The sequence below is a fragment of the Malaclemys terrapin genome, chromosome 3 (assembly GCF_027887155.1).
Source record: "Malaclemys terrapin pileata isolate rMalTer1 chromosome 3, rMalTer1.hap1, whole genome shotgun sequence".
Classification (NCBI taxonomy): Eukaryota; Metazoa; Chordata; order Testudines; family Emydidae; genus Malaclemys; species Malaclemys terrapin.
The window spans coordinates 120,637,077-120,656,437 of record NC_071507.1 but is presented as its reverse complement, the minus strand read 5'-3'; the positions used below and the strand labels follow the sequence as shown (position 1 = coordinate 120,656,437).

Sequence of the window (19,361 nt, the reverse complement as noted above, 5' to 3'; positions counted from 1 at the left end):
ACTATGAACAACCTGATTAAAATCAGAAACTACAGCTTTTACATTTCTATAACAAGAATCCTAAGAAATACTTTACAGACTGTGTGCAGTGATCAATGTCACTCGCCCACTATTAAAATGCAACCACCTCTGGTGGAGTTCAGCAATCATTCTACCTCAAGCAACATCACAGAGTAGATTTCTCTCAAAGAATATCCTCTGCGAAAATGTAGGTAAACAGAATGTATTTTTCAGTTACCCTACCAGAATGTGGCAAGGACACAGTCTTTTCACGTGTACAGTAAATGATGTGATCTCGATCCCACTAGAAGAGCCTGAGAGTGATAAAATTTGTTCAGCCCTCCAGAGCCGAGAAATACTGGAGAATCTGCAACCAAACACAGCTTAAAGAAGCAAGACTACAATTCCAAAGTATTTATTTTATCCTCAATTTTATTATGTATATAGTACACAATACACATGATACCATGTACATTGGCCAAACCGGACAGTCTCTATGCAAAAGAATAAATGGGCACAAATCTGACATCAGGAATCATAACATTCAAAAACCAGTAGGAGAACACTTCAATCTCCCTGGTCACTCAATAACAGACCTAAAGGTGGCAATTCTTCAATAAAAAAACTTCAAAAACAGACTCCAATGTGAAACTGCAGAACTGGAATTAATTTGCAAACTGGACACCATCAGATTAGGCCTGAATAAAGACTGGGAGTGGTTGGGTCATTAGAAAACCTAAACCTAATTTACCCAACACTAAATTCCCTCTACTGTTACTCTTGTCAACCGTCTGAAATGGGCCACTCTCATTACCACTTCAAAAGTTATTTTTCCTCCCTTGGTATCCTGCTGTCAGTTGAATTGTCCAGTTAGACTGACTTCACACTTGGTAAGGCAACTCACATCTTTGCATGTATTTATACCTGCTCCTGTATTTTCCACTCCGTGCATCTGATGAAGTGGGTTCTAGCCCACGAAAGCTTATGCCCAAATAAATGTGTTAGTCTCTAAGGTGCCACAAGGATTCCTAGTTGTTTCTGGGATTTTGTGGCATTCATGTACCAGAATGCAACAGGGTCCAGAATTTTTAGGTGCAGTAGGAATGTAGACTTGTGTTAGAAGTTAGACCTTGGAAGCCTAGGCCCAAAACCTAGCTGAATCAAGAAGGACTCCAGAGCTGCATGTGTGATGTTGCAAGGCTGAGTCTCGGGGGATTCCTGGGGGTCTGGATGTGGTGGTGGTGGGGCAGTAGGAGCAGCTAGACTTGGTCTCTGTGTGGACGGCGTAGTGTGGGGATCGGGTACAACCAGCAGCAGCAGGATCTCGGTAGATCCAAAGGAGCTGGAGTTATAGCCCGTGCTGGCCCTGAGTGCGGCATGTGTCTTGTTTGTGCTGCACCTCGGGGGGGGAGGAAGCGCCCGGCACGGCTCAGCAGGGGTGGGGTCGTGCTCTGCTCTCCAGCCGGGAGGGAGGATGTCCGGGCCCAGGCGGGGGGAGGGGGTGGGCTCGGGGGGCTCCCCAGGCGTTTCCCCTCCCCCAGCTGCACTCGGTGACGTTGCGGTTTCCTCCCTCTGCTCTGGCGGCGCTCGGGTGTCCCGGTGGCGCCTGCACATCCTCGCTCCGCGCGCCGCGCCCGGCCCCAGGCCTCTCTGTCCGCCCGCCGCTGGGATGGCCCGGCCGACCCAATGAGCTGGGGGCGTCCGGAGCGGCTCTCTCGGCTGCCGGGCGCTGCCGCCGCGCCGGGGCCGGGCTGAGGAGGACTGTCGGGGGCGAGGTAAGGGGGGGGGGCGCTTCCCCTCATCCGGAAACTCGCCCTGGGTTTGGAAGTGGAAACTTTCTGGGAGCCGGGCGGGGGGCTCCGCTTGTCTCCCTGCCCCTGTGCCCCTCGCGGCGTCGGCATGATGCGCGGTGCAGCTGCTGGGGGTGGGAGGGCACCAGGACCGTCCCGGATGCGCCCCGGGCTAATGCGGGGGGCAGGGGACGCGGGTGCAGGCTGGAGGGGCGCCATCGGGGGCCGGGGGCTGGCTGGGGCTGAAGAAGATCGGCTCGATTGTCCCGGGAGAAGTGCAGGGACTCTCGAGCCGCGCTAACCCCACAGCAGCCGCTGCTGCTCCGGAGCGTCGGGCAGCGAGTCCGGGCGAGGGGCTTGTTGTGGGGACCGGGAAGAGTTCACCAAAGTGCTTGAGCCGTGCTCCATTGGGACGTGTTGTGTGCCGTATTGCCGAGACACGAGTGCGGTGAGCCTGACCGAATCCTTCTGGTTCTCATCGAGCCTGGAGCTGAGCCCCCTCCCCCAATGTAGGCAGCAATTGATTTTCCGAATAGTTCTGTGCAGCCAGGAGTCCTGTGGCATGTTTTCTTTTTGAGAAAGTGCTCCCAGTCAGTGATCTCCCTGTACCAGGAAATGTAAGGGGGATTGACACATCCAGAGAGAGGGATTGGTTGGTTTGTTTTTTTATTTGCAGAGATGCTGCAGCCACCAAAGTGTCCACTGACTCTGATGGGGCTCATCACCTTTGGGAATCAAGCCAGTAGAATTTGAGTAGAAATATCATTTTTCCTTACCTGTCTAAATCAGTTTGCAACAAACCACTTGGGAAGTGATCCTGAAGGTCGGCGTCCTCTCAGTGGTCTACTCCAGTGGTTTTCAACCTTTTTTCATTTGCAGCCCCCTAAAAATTTTCAGCTGGAGGTGCAGGGCCCTTTGGAAATCTTAGACCTACTCTGCAGACCCTCAGGGTTGAAAACCACTGGTCTAGTCAATGGCTGCTCATTACCACTCCAGACATTCAGCACCTTACAGAATTGGGCTGTATTAGAGAAATGCTGGGTGGTTAGGCGGGGACAAAATGACTAAAAGTAGTACGAAAACTTCAAACTTTGGAGCTTTGTGCTCTTCTGTGGCACCAAGAGCCCCCAAGCTCTTTACATACACTAAAGTTAAGTTAAGCCTGTGTGAAAGGTGAGCATCCTTGTTTTGAAGCTAGGGAAACTGAGGCACAGAACAAGAGCATGATTTGCCTGAGGTTGTTATCAAAAATGTTTAAGTGCTATAGGACCATTGTTACTAGATCATCAATTTTATCCCCCCATTTCCATTATGATGGTGGGATATATTTCCTTAAAAGGAGAGATATCGCATACTGTACTAAATTGATACTACCCTGGAACACAGGCATCAATATGTGGTGCTCCAAAATGATGTTGCAGCAAAGTGGTTATAATCCTTACTTTTCTAACACTACAGATTCTTCCATGTCAAAACAATGTGAGTTCATAAAGACTCAATATAATTATTTCACTGTATAGTGAAGCAGAGATAGAAGCTGTTTGCTAAACTGTTCTTCAAATGTACACAATAACAGCATTGTTTTTGGTTGCCACAGAAAGGCCAGTGTCTGTTTCAGTAAGATTAAAGTTTTTTGACACAATCCAGCAAAAACAAAGAAATTCCAGGCAAGAGGTGGCTCATTGGCTGTTTTTATCATACTATGTTGCCAATATATATTGCAGCACAACAAAATATTTTAAAGGAACATAATCTAGTAGTTAAAATTCAAGATGTGGAGTCAATATTTAGATTCTGCTTCTAAAACAGTCTTGTCGGGTGATCTGGGGCAAGTCACTTCACCTCTCCAGGCCTCCGTTTTCTCCACCATAAACAGGAATATCTGTACTTTCCCATCTCACAGGGTTGTTGTGAGATTTAGTCAATGTAATGGTTGATAATTGCTTGGAGATTCTTGGATGGACAGTGCTATTGATGTGCAAAATCTCATTTCAACTTTGAATTCACTTACAAGTGATCATTGTTTACATACATTTTTTGTGAGCTAAGTAATATAAAGGTTCTAGCACAAAACAGCAAAAGTAAGGAAATCTCAAGCTAAAGCTGACACTCTATCTATAAATTTCCCTAAACAGCAAAACAAAGGGGTGTTAAAGGAATACATTTTATTGGTCCAAAGTTGTTAGAACTAAATAAAACAAAAAACAATTTTAATTCCTAGCAGTCTTTTCTATTATTCTTGTTTAGTACGGAAGCTCTTATCTCACCTTTATCTGGCTGTATAGCTTGATTTTTTTTTTGGTAAGATCAGAATGCTTGATATCACTTTGTATTGTCACCAAAAGAATGACACTACAAATTGAGCATTATGATTTAATGCAAGATCAGTTAAAAGAGAGACGAGTTTATGAATCAAAGAACCAGAGCTTAAAGCTTTAGTTGAACTTCCAAGGCACTTCACACCTCACAGACTGATCTAACTGATAATTGGAATAGTAGTAAATAAATCTCTCCAATACCGGAACAGGAAATCGATATGTATTAATTACTTGTGGGCAAACCACATTGGTTGGGTGCATCTAGCACAATTTGGATGCTATACGAATAAAAATAACAATAATGAAAACAATAGACAATTAAAGTTTTAGATATTAATCCTAAAGTCCTGGTACTTTATCCAGATCTCTAAACCTATTGAAGTCTTCTGTGCATTTCATTTCACTTGCTCAAGTGAATGATAATGGGATAGAAAGCCTTTCATCAGAACGAAAGCTGTAAATCCAGTTTAGGCCATTCTCACTGTGGAATGGCTGTTGGGTGACTTGAGTATGATGGTTTCAGTTCCTAGTGGACAAATGTTCTTATTTATTACTAAAGCCTGGTCTACACTTAAAAGTTTTGCCCGCATTGCTACACCAGCTGGGGGGGAGGGGGGAATCACAGCCTAACTGACATACCTGTGCCACCAAAAATCAAATGTAGATGCAGTTATTCTGTCCAAAAAAGTTCTTTTACTAGTATATCTTGTATTGTTCAGGAAATTGGTATAAGCTATATTGGCGAAATAACTCTTTTGCTGGTATAAACTGCATCTCCACTAGCCGGATTAGGTATGCCTACTTAGCTATACATGCAAATCCATTCTAGTGTAGACAAGGCCTAATTAATAGTCGCAGCAGAGAGAACAAATATTGAATGGGATTATAAACAGAACTATCCTCCCCATACAGAAGTGATCCCTCTAGGTCAAGATTGAGACACATTTCCAGGATTGCATATAGAAACTTGCACAGTTCGTATCCATGATCCATGCACTGAGTAGAAAGATTTTCATTCCCACTGCTGTCAGTCTGGCACCTTTAACTAGCAATAAAACTATTTTTAAAGTATCTAAAAAGAACAAACACTTTCCCCAAACCACTTTGGTTGATTGGTTTAACCTAGCCAATACAAAAAAGTTGACTGAGAAAAGACTGACCTATGTTGGAGACCTTTTCTTATCCTTTAAGTAACATTCCAGCAACAAGTTTGTCCCAGCTTGTTTAAAAAAATTGCCCAGTCTACATTATAAGCAGAGACATATCAAGAACCAGGTTACAGCAGCGTTGTGTTACAAACTTGGTACCAATCTGTTATTCTGGAACTTAACTGCATTTTGTAACCAGCCTGAATCTAAGTTATTTCTTTATAATTACTCCTTAAAAAGCAACCCCGACTAATCTGAGGCATTTGAGTTTTGTTTCAGATGTTTTTCTGAGCACTAGTCAATAGCAGAGCTAGGAATGTAATCCAGGGTGAAATCGTAGCTCCACTAAAATCTCATAAATTCATAGACTTTAAGGCCAGGACGGATCATCGTTAGAGCCCTGAAAATCTGCGGATATCTGCATTCGCAGATGCGGATATCCATGGATCATGTTTGTGGATCGCAGATCGGATGCAGATACAAATTTTATATCAGTGCAGGGCTCTAACCATTGTGATCACCTAGTCTGACCTGCACATTGCAGGTCACAGAACCTCATCTATCCACTCCTGTAATAGACCCCCAACCTCTGGCTAAGTTACTGAAGTCCTCAAATCATGATTTAAAGACTTCAAGTTACAGAGAATCCACTAATTACTATACTTCAGGGATCGGCAACCTTTGGCACGTGGCCCATCAGGGAAATCCACTGGCAGACCAGGACAGTTTGTTTACCTGCAGCGTCCGCAGGTTCGGCCGATCGCAGCTCCCACTGGCCGCGGTTCGTCGTTCCAGGCCAATGGGGGCTGCTGGAAGCGGCGCAGGCCAAGAGATGTGCTGGCTACTGCTTCCCGTAGCCCCCATTGGAATGGAACAGCAAACCGCTGCCAGTGGGAGCTGCGATCGGCTGAACCTGCAGATGCTGCAGGTAAACAAACTGTCCCGGCCCGTCAGCAGATTTCCCTGATGGGTCGCATGCCAAAGGTTGCCGATCCCTGATTTAGACCAGCAGTTCTCAAACTATGGGGTGAGCCTGCCAAGGGAAACACGGGAATGTGCTAAGGGAGACACGAGCTATGTGCTTTATTTTGGGGTTTTTTTGAAAAGCTGTGGCTGTTAGCCCAGGATGGTTGGAGCTTGTGCAGAAGAGCAGTGCAGACCGGGAGGTAGGGATAAAGGGGATAACCGGAGCCCTGCCACTCAGGCTCTCCTTCCGCTTGCCCAGTGCCTCATCGGCAGGTGGCTCATGTCTCCCCCCCGGAGGCATCCCAGGCTTAAGTTCTCTTTCCCCCTCACCCCCAATCCTCACCTGGAGGAGGTAGGGCTCCGGCTGTCAGCCCCGGGGTGGTAGCAGCAACGCAGAAGTAAGGGTGGCAATGGGGTGCTAAATCAGCTGTGATCAGTGATATTGATGAATATCACTTTTCACATTGCCGCCCTTACTTGTGCGCTGCTACACACTTACTTCTGCGTCTGCTGTGAACAATGATATTGACAAATACAACTTTTCACATTGTCACCTTTACTTCTGTGCTGCTGTTGGCGCAGCACTGCCTTCAGAGCTGGGCTTCTGGCCAGAATCTGCTGCTCTCCACTCTGCCTTCAGAGCTGGGTGGTGGTATATGTACTTGGGGAGGGAGGGGAGCATAAATGACTACAGACACAAAGAAGGGGGGCCCAATCAAATAAGTTTGAGAACCACTGCTTTAGACTGTAGGCTCTTTGGTGCAAGGACTATATTTTTGTTATGTGTTTGTACAGTGCCTACCATGATGGGGTTCTAATTCATAACTGTGGCTTACAGTTAATAAATAACGTGTGAATGTGTTTCCAGGATTATAGCCTTGAATGTTATCAGGGCTTGGGAACACAATTAAAACATACTTTGGGTCCATCCTAACTGAAAGACTAAACAAGTTCTGGAGTTTTCTTCTTCTATTAATCTTAATTTCTCTGGAAAGATTTTACAAATAAAAATAACTATATTTTATATCCTGAACTACATACCTGTCCCTTAATAAGTGACTTCAGTTGAGTCTGAAGTAAAAAGCTCTAAGGCTGTGTGCTTCAGGACATCTTTCTCTGTGTCTGGGTAGTTTTACATTTTTGATGGAGACACTGATTGATGTTTCATTCAACGAATGCAAATATTTAAACGAGTCTGCACTAGTTGGGAATGAGTGCCTTTAGGAGTATCCCAAAATGACTTTCTTATTCACTCCATGGAGCATGGGATAAAAGGGCCTAAATGGAGTTATGGATAATAACGTTAGCACAAGTAGGAGATTACTGAGGGAGCATTTCAATGCTAAGTAAATATTAAATTAGAAAAAAAAATCAATTGTTGGTGTACCAACAATTTAAATCTTGTTTTGAAATTGACAAAACTTTGCAGTTAATTTTTTTAATATAGTGCACTTTGCTTTTATTGCTCTATATAAACGGTTGTAAAAGTGACAGATTATAAGATGTGAAAAAATAACTGCAAGAAGTTTGCATACAGAGAAAATGGGCAGATTAAAAATGCCTAAAATAAACTAAAGTACTTTGTGGTAGCTGTTTTACCAGTAGCATGTTGAAAACTTTTTGCAACCCTTAGTTCTTACCAGTATTCCCTCTAATTTTTCCCACAAGTGTGCGGAATGAATTTTGTTATGTGCACCAATAAGGAGGTGTTGTGTGACCCATCACCCCCATATTGGTGCACAGAACAAAATTCATGTGATGGGTGTGGGGCCAACGGATTTGGAGTGTGGGAGGGGGCTCAAGGCTGGGGCAGAGGGTTAGGGTGCAGGGGTGTGAGGGCTCCGGTTGGGGGTGCGGGCTCTGGGGTGGGGCCGGGGATGAGGGATTTGGGGCCACGGCAAGTCTGGGGCTGGGGCCGGGGGAGGGACGCCCTTCCCCCAGCAGATCCCAGCTGGGCGGGTTCCTGCGCGGCGCTTAATAGCCTGCTGTGTGGCCGCACAGTTTACAGGGAACTTAGGTTTTTACGGAGTGATATTTCTTGCAGGGCTGCATACTGCTCTAAATACCTGGAGAGTTCAGTGCATAACTTAAAGCTAAGTATAAAGTTAATTTTAATTAGCCAGTGAAATTGTTCAGTATTACATATATCAAATATTATTTCCTTAGTATTGAAAAATATTGTCTCTGGTTGTCTTTTATTTCTTTGTATAACTCTTAGTGGGATATAAATAGTGAAAAGCCAACTTTTTTCTTAGTAAGATGCCTTTGCAAACATATTAGCTGTAGTTGAGATTTATGGAGATGAATTAAAAGCAAAGTTCAAAATGTTTGTCCATATCTGAAAACTCTAGGATGACATGATGATAGAATGCTAAATTTGGAATGTTAGTGCCCAGGAAACATGCTGTGCCTGTATTTGACTTCCCGGGTTTAATACTTTGGGTTTGCATATTGTGTGTACTGTGTTTCAATACGAATTATTTTCTCAAGCTATAATGTATTTGTTTACAGAGCAATAAATAAATAATTAACATTTGCTGTTTAACATTTTTTTTACCCAGTGGACTCTACAGTAAAATAGGTGAAGTAATGGCCCATAGTAGGCCATATAAGATACGTTGTGAATTAGGAAGTGGTGCTTTTGAACTCTTCCCAGTATTTTATCCTCCTATTTGGCACCGGACTGAAGTTTGGTCACCGGTTTTGCATGGTTGAAATAATTCAAGACAGGATTGGGGATGGACTAACGCAATATATTAACTTGAGTAGTAGAAGCTATCACTATGAATAATTTGTTAGTCTCTAAGGTGCCACAAGTACTCCTGTTCTTCACTATGAATAATGTATCAAGAAATTATGTTTTTATTACAATTAAAGAACAGAATGACAAAAACAATATCCCTGAAACTCAAGAGCCACTTTTTAGAAGACAAGTTCTCTTGCAGAACTTGACATTTTTCATTTAAAACTATGGTACTGTTTCAATTGTATCACTCTTCTGAGTGCTTAGTCTCCATCACATACATCTGTTCATATAAGAGATGAGCCTCACTGGAGTTGAAGGTGCTAGCAAGGTCTTAGGTCACTTCTGCTTTTGGACTTGTAGAGCTTTATTCTGCAGTTGTCATGCCAGCCAAACTTCCACTAAAGTTTAATAATGTTTTTTGAGCACAATGACTGTATAATCAGTTCCCAAAGTAAGTTCCAGGACACTCCAAATAATTTCTATTTTGTAAAGACACCATGAGGGATCTAGAAGGTCAGAGTATTTAAAGGGTTTTACCAGAAATGAGATGACATTGTATAGGCAGGGAACCTTGTAGGTCTCCACCCCTCCCCCTCCCCATCTTGCGGCGCTCAGTGCTGGAATTTTCTAACTAGAGTAAAGCCTACCTCTTGTTTTACCTTAAATGCTGTATCAAACTAACTTTATTTGGAGGACTCACAATTTGCACATAGCAATATTCAGCTCCATAAGGGACATCAGTGTTATGACACATTTTGGCTACAGTTGAACATCTGTCCACTGAGTGTGATTCACAGGAAACTGTCCTTTCAGACTACTGAGAAATTGGTATATTAACCTTTTTCTTGCCCAGTTAGGCTTATAGCACATATGCCCTCTTTTTATACTTGACTGTATCTAGTGTCGAGTGATTTCCTACTAATTAGACAAAGAAAATTCTTTCCCAAAAATGTTGAATGGCTTCCTAAAGCTTAGCTTCCAAGTTGTGTATGGTGACTGTGTGGTTTCACATTTTGAGACAAGATTAAGGGAAATCTCTTAATTTAAATAATAGTGTATGATAGGATGCCAATTATCTTACTGCCTGTATCCTAACCTTTCTAACAAACTGGCAGCATGTCTGTGTATTGATTCTCTTACCAACGATATCTAATTGTATGAGCTGCCAATTATCTGAACAAATTTGGAATTGCCTGTTGAAATAACAGCTGTTCAAGTAATCAGGTTTTTTATTAGTTTGCAAAATAATTTGATTTATTTCTGTATTGTTCATTATCTTAAGGGAAAAAAACACATTAGAGAACAATACACAAACAATATAAATCAATTGACTGCCCTGTTAAGGGTTATTCAGCATTACAGAAGTTAATTTTCAAAATAAATGAATTCTACTACAATAATTGAATTTTACTATATAAATTAATCCAATTGTAGTGAATCTAAAACATATGTGCATTTATTAGTATAATTGTTACTATTTGGGGCCAAATTTTATCCTTTGCCCTTACATAGCACCTTGCATCTGAAGATGGATAGATAGATATAAAAATAAATTAATTTACCCCTTAAACAACCATGTAAGGTGGGGGGAAATTATCCCAATTAGATCGATGGAGAACATTCGAAAATGTGTTGACTCTTTCAGCTAGGATGGACCCAAAGTGCATTTTAATTGCGTTCCTAAGCCCAGAAGCCCCATTTAGCAAAGCACTTAGGCAAGTGGTTGAGTCCATCCCTATTCAGCAAATAGGGTTGCCAACTTTGTAATACACTTCTATGCTCAAACTCTGTTCACTTTTTTTTTTAACATCATCTTAATAAAAATTTTAAAAACTGGACACTCCAGCAGGAGTGCCGGAACCTCCCCTTCCCCACTCCTTCCGCCAGGCTTCACCCCGCCCCACCTCTTCCCCCGAGGCCCCGCTTCTGCACTGGCCCTTCCCCCTGAGGCCCAACCCACCATTCGCTCCTCTTTACCCCTCCCTCCGTCTCTCACTGCTTTTCCTCTCTCCCCCCTCCCTGCGTGGGTCAGGAGGGACTCATCTGCAGAGCCAGGGCTGGGAGCTGCAGCCACCCAATGGAGGTAAGAGGTGGCCAGGACTGAGTAGGGGCTGGTGCGGGTGATGAATCGGTGCTTCCCCTGCCCGCAGTAACCAGACTTGGGTATCCGGTCAGTAGATCCAGTCGAAAACTGGACACCTGGCCACACTGTCAGCAAAGCATGAATTGACCATGTACTTAAGTCGCATTGATTTCACTGAGACTTAGCCATGCATTTTAGTGCTTTGCTGAACAAGGATGGATTTGATTCATCATGGGCTTAAGTGCTTTGCTGAATCATAGACGGAGTGGTTAAATGTTTTGTCTGATGATGAAAGAAGGTCTGTGGCAGACACAGGAATAAAACTCAGATCTCCTGACTTCCTGTCCTGTTCTTTGTTCACAATACTATCTTTCATTATCATAGCTTCTTCTCAGATGAGTGCCTATATTGTATCTGGATGAGGAGAATTCATACTTCATGATATGGAAACATAACTCAGATAATGTGGGGTTATATGGAAAACTGCAGCTACACAGCTCCTTCCAAAGTGAAAGGAGAAGAGGAGCAGGCCCCAGTTTTGGCCTAACTTTGTGTTCCAGCTTGGGGAATCTCAACCCCGAACTGAAGATAAGAAATTGACTGTGTGCATGTCTTAAATGGTGAGCCACATCCAGTGTGCTAATCTTATCAAATAGGTAGAAAATCTCCTGGAAAGCCTCTGTCGGAACCTTGAAAGGCTGCTCCCCCTGACAGCTGCTCCCCCTGACAGAACCTCCAAGAGAGGGCAGTGGTTGTACTGCTATTTGACCTTCCTGGGGGTGAGACACAGTCTGTCATGGGGAACTACAGCCTCACTTCAGTCCCTGGAAAAATCATGGAGCGAGTCCTCAAGGAATCCATTTTGAAGCACTTGGAGGAGAGGAAGGTGATCAGGAAGAGTCAACAAGGTGATCAGGAAGAGTCAACATGGATTCACCAAAGGCAAGTCAGGCCTGACCAACCTGATTACCTTCTGTGATGAGATAATTGGCTCTGTGGATATGGGGAAAGTGGTGGATGTGATATATCTTGACTTTAGCAAAGCTTTTGATACAGTCTCCCGCAGTATTCTTGCCAGCAAGTTAAAAAAGTATGGATTAGATGAATGGACTATAAGGTGGATAGAAAGCTGGCTAGATTGTTGGGCTCAATGGGTAGTGATCAATGGCTCGATGTCTAATTGGCAGCCGGTGTCAAGCAGAGTTCCCCAGGGTCAGTCCTGGGGCCAATTTTTTCAACATCTTTATTAATGATCTGGATGATAGGGATTAATTGCACCCTCGGCAAGTTCACAGATGACACTAAGCTGGGGGGAGAGTTAAATATGCTGGAGGGTACAGACAGGGTCCAGAGTGACCTAGACAAATTGGAGGATTGTGCCAAAAGAAATCTGATGAGGTTCAACAAGGACAAGGGCAGAGTCCTGCATTTAGGAAGGAAGAATCCCATGCACCACTACAGGCTGGGGACCGACTGGCTATGCAACAGTTCTGCAGAAAAGTACCTGGGGATTACAGTGGACGAGAAGCTGGATATGGAGTCAGCAGTGTGCCCTTGTTGCCAAGAATGCCAACAGCATATTGGGTGTATTAGTAGGAGCTTTGCCAGCAGATTGAGGGAAGTGATTATTCCCCTCTATTTGGCACTGGTGAGGCCACACCTGTAGTATTGCGTCCAGTTTTGGTCCCTGTCAAGGCTGTATCCCCACTTTGAACTTTAGGGTACAAATGTAGGGGCCTGCATGAAAACTTCTAAGCTTAACTACCAGCTTAGCTCTGGTCCGCTGCCACCATCCCAAGGCTAGTTCCCTTCCCTGGGAAGCCTTGAGAGACCTTCACCAATTCCCTGGTGAATACAGATCCAAACCCCTTGGATCTAAAACAAGGAGAAATTAACCATTCCCCTCCTTCCTCCCACCAACTCCTGGTGAATACAGATCCAACCCCCTTGGATCTAAAAACAAGGAAAAATCAATCAGGTTCTTAAAAAGAAGGCTTTTAATTAAAGACAAAGGTAAAAATCATCTCTGTAAAATCAGTATGGAAATTAACCTTACAGGGTAATCAAACTTAAAGAGCTCAGAGGACTCCCCTCTAGTCTTAGGTTCAAAGTACAGCAAACAAAGATAAACACTCTAGTAAAAGGTATATTTACAAGTTGAGAAAACAAAGGAAAACTAAGACGCCTTGCCTGGCTATTTACTTACAAGTTTGAAATAGGAGAGACTTGTTTAGAAAGACGTGGAGAACCTGGATTGATGTCTGGTCCCTCTCAGTCCCAAGAGTGAACGAACTCCCCAAACAAAGAGCACAAACAAAAGCCTTCCCCCCCCTCCAAGATTTGAAAGTATCTTGTCCCCTTATTGGTCCTTTGGGTCAGATGCCAGCCAGGTTACCTGAGCTTCTTAACCCTTTACAGGGAAAAGGATTTTGGAGTCTCTGGCCAGGAGGGATTTTATAGTACTGTACACAGGACAGCTGTTACCCTTCCCTTTATAGTTATGAAAGTCCCCCAGAAGGGATGTGGACGAATTGGAGAGAGTCCAGCAGAGGGCAACGAAAATGATTAGGGGGCTGGGGCACATGACTTACGAGGAGAGGCTGAGGCAACTGGGGTTATTTAGTCTGCAGAAGAGAAGAGTGTGTGTGTGTGGGGGGGGGATTTGATAGCAGCCTTCAACTACCTGAAGGGGGGTTCCAGAGAGGATGGAGCTCAGTTGTTCTCAGTGCTGGCAGATGACAGAACAAGAAACAATGGTCTCAAGTTGCAGTGGTGGAGGTCTAGGTTGGCTAGGAAACACTATTTCACTAGGAGGGTGGTAAAGCACTGGAATGGGTAACCTAAGGAGGTGGTGGAATCTCCATCCTTAGACGTTTTTAAGGCCCAACTGGCTGTGATGATTTAGTTGGTGTTGGTCCTGCTTTGAGCAGGGGATTGAACTAGATGACCTCCTGAGGTCTCTTCCAACCCTAATATTCTATGATTCTATGAACAGTGGATTCACAGAGACACTGATCCCATGGGCTTGTCAGGGTCTTACCCCATTGACCCTCTCCATACTGCTGTGGATGGTGCCTCCATAGAGAATAGAGTCTAGAGGAAGGAATATGAACACCCTGTGACCTGCCTTCTCCCTTACATAGCTGCTGCTGATTTGGGGGCCCTAGATACTAATGAAAAAGGGGACACGATTTGGGTCTTTTTGAACTTTAGAGACAGTATGTTGTCTTCTCTGCAGTTTAAGAATATCCTTATGATCATTTAACATTTTACTCCTGGATACATGTATCTGCTGACTTTCTTCAAGATCTTGATTTTTGAAAATAATGAAAGAAGATGAGGTTTATTCCTACAACAGCCTATCTTCAGGTCAGTCAGTCTTGTATGATGGTTACTGTAAATGTATGAGGAAGAAAAAAGGTTCATGTGGCATTTATATTTCAGTTCCATATTGAGAAATTTATGAAGGGGGGAAATGATGCATGGCTTGTATTGATTGATGTTAATGAAAAGGTAGGGTACTAGGGAGATGTGATCTACCTTGCAAAGACCCTAGGAAATGCTCCTGTATTTTCTGTGTTGTTTGTTCGGAGAGGCTCTCATTTAGGAAGGCACTTAAGCGCGCATCCTTATATGTAAGCAAATGCTTAAGTCCTATTGTTGGTATTGTACTTTCCTGAACTGGAACCAGAGAGAGGAATGAAGAATTTGCCTATTGAATGTCTGTGTCTTGCTTCTTCTGTGGGCAGCGGTGATTTCTTGTAATGTATGACTATGAAGAAAATATTTAAGTCTTCCTCCTATTCTAGAATCAGGAATTTTTGCTTGTTCTTCAGAAATCCTTTCTGGTTTATCTTTTGTTTAATTTTTTTTTTCAGATCTAAAGAATTAAAAGAATTTTTGGAAAACTATGGCTTTTATTATGGAAACAGTCCTTTAGAACTATTAGGAAACCCACATCATGTTTGAAATGTGGTTGGTTCTTAACTCCTTCCTGTCAGAATATTCTATTGCAGGAATTCATTGTTTACAGCTGGTTGATAGGATTAGTCTTAAGTGTAGCAGATAAACCTATGTGTGAGAGAGAGATATTGGATATAATAGAAATAGTCCCCAGCAATCTACACACTTGCGGTATCATAATTCTTTTGTCTAAAAGACACAGAACTTATTCATACAATGTAACAAAACACTTTTAAGTGCTTTATTCATTTTTTTCCTCCTATTACTCAGTGTTAAAAGAATTATTGTGCTGGAAACTGGTGTCTGAACTAGAACGCTTATATTATTTTTATCCTGGTGGCACACATGAAAGAAGATGCACAGCACGGCCAAAACTTAGAAACTGGGTTCCTGAAGTTAGGCTCCTAAGTTCATATTTAGACACCTGAATCATGATCTGATTTTTCAAAAGTGCCCAGTACCCAACCCTCTTCTTTAGGACTCCAGTCCAACAAAGCACTTAAGCACATGTGTAACTTTAAGCACAAAAGTAGTCCCATTGACTTTGTATGTACTTAAATACCTTTTTGAATCAGGGCCTGGGTGCCTAAATATGGACATAACAGCCTAACTTTAGCTTTGAAAATCCTGGCCTCTCTGTGTATGTGGGGTTGGCGGGAAAGCAGGGGGTAACTGTGTGCTTTAGCTTCTTAAGATTTTTCTTTCTGAATCTATGAACCACATTTTCCTTAGAAAAATCATTTTATCTTTGATTTTGGCTGCTGGTTTCCCTCAGCCTACTTCTCTTTTTAATAATTGAAAACTACTCTTCATTATTTACATAAAACTGTCTTTCTTGGGTCTGCTTTCTATAACCTTTCCCCGCTGAAGAATTTCAGGAATTCCCTGACTTTCCTCCGGGGGATCCTAGCCTTGATTTGTCTGAGACCTGGAGCTAGAGAGCTAGTAATTTTCAAAAAGTAACTACCTATATTTAAATACATTTAACCTCTGTATAGATTTGTCATTTAAACACATTTTAAGACAACCATTTATTTAGGAAAATGTGCTTTTGTTCAGCTTTGCTTCTTTCGTGTCTAGTAATAAATCTCCACATGCAAAATGGAAGGCCCTTTAAAATAATAATAAGAAAAAAACTCCACACACTCTATGGGCCATTTATCTCATGTGCTTTGCCAGGACTCTGCTATTTGCTTGCTTTTTTTTTTTTTTAAATGAAGACATGTCAGAACCAGAGGCCTTATACACAGTATAAAATGACCCCAGCACAAACCTCTTGCATTCCAAAATCTTTACTCCACAGCTGGTAACATCAGCCAATCCAGCACTCAGTCTTGGCTGCTGTTAACATAATCTCTGCTTCTCTTTCCCTCCCCCACTTTAGCTAGCACAGTCAGTGATGTTTTACATTAGGCACAGTCATAATTATTCTGATTCTTAGGAAGTCAAGAGTTTAAGCTCTATATTGAGTTGTATCTGTGTATTATACCATCCTCATCACTCCGGAATCTGAGTAAAGGTGTGTTTGTGGGAAAGGGGCTTTCTTTCCAAAAATGTAGCTTCCCTGATTTTAAAGTTGGTTGCTCAGAATGGGTTTTATCTGAAGTAACAATGTAAAAATGATTTAAAAGCCACCTGTACAGCACACATGTTTTCTTATAATTCCAGACTGAATCAGATTTCTTGTGAAATATGCTGTGATGGCAACTGTTGTCCAATGAATTGTGTCTAATGGCCCCTTTTCACTCTTGTTTGTCATCCCTAGGATATTTTAAAGATGGTTTGGCTGCCATTGAGACTTGGAGATCTGATGCCACAATGAGGACTCACACACGGGGGGCTCCCAGCGTGTTTTTCATACATGTGGTTTGCTTTGCTTTGGCCTCCAGCACCGATGAGAACCCAAGCTCTGTGATTCCTTTTGTCAATGCCAACTACGACAGCTACCCCATGCTGTACTTTTCTAAAGGAGAGGTGGAGGATTTGCGGATCAAGGCTGCCACTACGCATCAGCACATTGCAGCTCGTCTGACTGAGGCAGTTCAGACCATGCTGTCCAGTCCCTTGGAGTATCTTCCTCCCTGGGATCCCAAGGAGTTCAGTGCTCGGTGGAATGAAATTTATGGCAACAATCTGGGTGCCCTGGCAATGTTCTGTGTGCTCTACCCCAAGAATATCGAAGCCATAAACATGGCCAAGGATTACATGGAAAGGATGGCGGCTCAGCCTAGTTGGTAGATTTTTGTCTTTTTGTTCTTACTGCGTAAACTCTGCTTGGAATTGAATGAGTGAAGGAATGTGTGAGAGTATGTTAGGATAAGGTACTGACTTTTAAATTTAACTTGATATGCTTGCCTGTTCTGAATATGCCAAATCATAATTCAGTTGTCTGTATTAATTTGCCCTCTCTTAGAAATGGTGCACCAACCACTCTTTAATCTTCATTGAGCATTATCTGTTATGAATAATTCTAATTGTGACAGAATCATCAGTTTACAATCCTGGAGTGACCTCCTGGCTCCATTGAAGTCAATGGGGAAATTCCCACTTACTGCAGTGGGGCCAGGATTTCACTCCAGGTTTATGCATGAGATGTTGGGTGGCTTTTTATCTTTGCCAGGCATGAAGAGCTGATCCACAGTACACTGATAGGTCGAGGTAAGACAGCTTACATCAACCTGCTTATGTCAGTGTCTACACTACAGCCTTCCTCCCACCGAAGAAAGTGCGCTACTACACTGACACCATAACTGCACCTCCATGAGAGGTGTAAGGCTTATGTCAGTGTAGTTAGGGCAAAACAGTGGCTGTATAGACACTGCAGTTACTGTTGTTGTCTGTCTTGTCAATTTCATGGCAGGAGCTGTGAAATTGACAAGAAAGTTGGGCAGCCTCCTCCCCTCCCCCCACCCCAAGAGCTGTGGAGCTGGACCCTGCTCCTGGCTGGGACCCAGGACAAGAATGGACCCTGCTCTCCCAGCAGGGATCTGGCTGGACCCCACTCCCAGCTGAAATTGACATGGCTGCCTGGCTCCTGGTGGGGAGTGGGCGGGGGAGGGGGGGCAAGACCCTGGTCCCCAGGGGCGATAAGCCTTGGGCTGCTTCCCCCCACCTCCTGGCAGGGAATGGGGAAGCGAGAAGCTCTGGGCGGCTTCCCCCCACCCACTTATGGTGGGAAATGGGGAAGCAAGAAGCCCTGGGCAGTTTCCCTCCTGCTCCTTACTGCAGTGGCTGTAAGTCAACCTAATATAGGTCGACTTATGTTTCTAGTATAAACATACCGTAAGATAGAAAAAAGATAACTTTCAGTGTAAGTAAGGGTGTCAGATTCTGGCCTTTAGGAAATATTAATGTATGTGCTACCACTTACGTGGTTTAAAAAAAGAGTCTCACTAATAGTATCTCTCTCTTATAAGGTGGTAAAACTTCTTACCTTCCTAGCAGGGTTCTCCCGGTATGGGAAGTGTGAGATGATATTCTTCATCTGTAAGATTTAATACTCTATATAGATGTCTTTTCCAGTGTTTAATTTTTCAAATTTCATAACATTGACTTAAATAAAAACAACGAGGAGTCCGGTGGCACCTTAAAGACTAACAGATTTATTTGGGCATAAGCTTTCGTTGGTAAAAAAACTACTTCTTCAGTTGACTTAAATCAAATTTGTCATTCAGAATGACACGTGGCATTTGCTTTCTTGATTAAATACTGTATGAAATGTCTAATTTGTCAAAGCTTTTCAGTCCTGATTTGCAGCACTGATTTGACATACTGTTCTTGAACCCGTCTTGTACACATCAGATTTTCAATTAATGAGGCATCGTGAAAAGATAATGTGTCTCTTGAAGAAACTTTGGTTTTGTTTGTTCGCCTGGTCTTGTTTTCCCTTTGAAATTCATTTATCTTTCCTATTCTGGGGTTTTTATGTTTTGAGTCGTATTTATGTTTGAGCAACTGTTCTATGAATATAGAGTGAAAGGTAGTGCATTCTTCTGTTGCTTGTTTTCTTTTCATTAATATCTGCAGCAATCATTCCTCCCAGGCCTAGGAAAAGGACAAATAGGCAAATGCATACCCCTTTGTAACAGCAAGTGATGGTGGTTGCTATACTACTAATGGTTGGGACAGCCAGATTAGCCAAACCCTGCTGAGGGCCAAGATGCTGCAGGTTAGCAAATGAGAACCTGGGACAAAGGAAACAGGATTGAAAGAAACAAACCTGCAGAAACATCAGGAGAAAGAGAGCTAGCCAGGGAAGATCTTGGTCTGAGTTTGCTAATGAACCCCATGTTATTGTGAGCTACATTGCTATGCTGTAGGTTATAGTAGTTTTCGTGCCCACCTTTT

General features: G+C 43.1%; 1 protein-coding gene across 4 annotated transcripts in view; it reads left to right on the top strand.

Moving 5' to 3' along the window:
* LOC128834717 (dermatan-sulfate epimerase) overlaps positions 1–19,361 on the top strand; it is a 293,933-nt gene that overhangs the window by 243,105 nt on the left and 31,467 nt on the right. The window contains exons 1-2 of one of the 4 annotated variants that reach the window (XM_054023740.1): positions 1,526–1,775; positions 16,780–17,248. In XM_054023740.1, coding sequence (XP_053879715.1) covers positions 16,833–17,248 — 416 coding nt within the window. In that variant the 5' untranslated portion in view covers positions 1,526–1,775; positions 16,780–16,832. Of the gene's footprint in view, positions 1–1,525; positions 1,776–14,401; positions 14,421–16,779; positions 17,249–19,361 lie in introns of those variants that run through there. The other 3 variants (XM_054023739.1, XM_054023742.1, XM_054023741.1) reach the window with 3 other exon arrangements.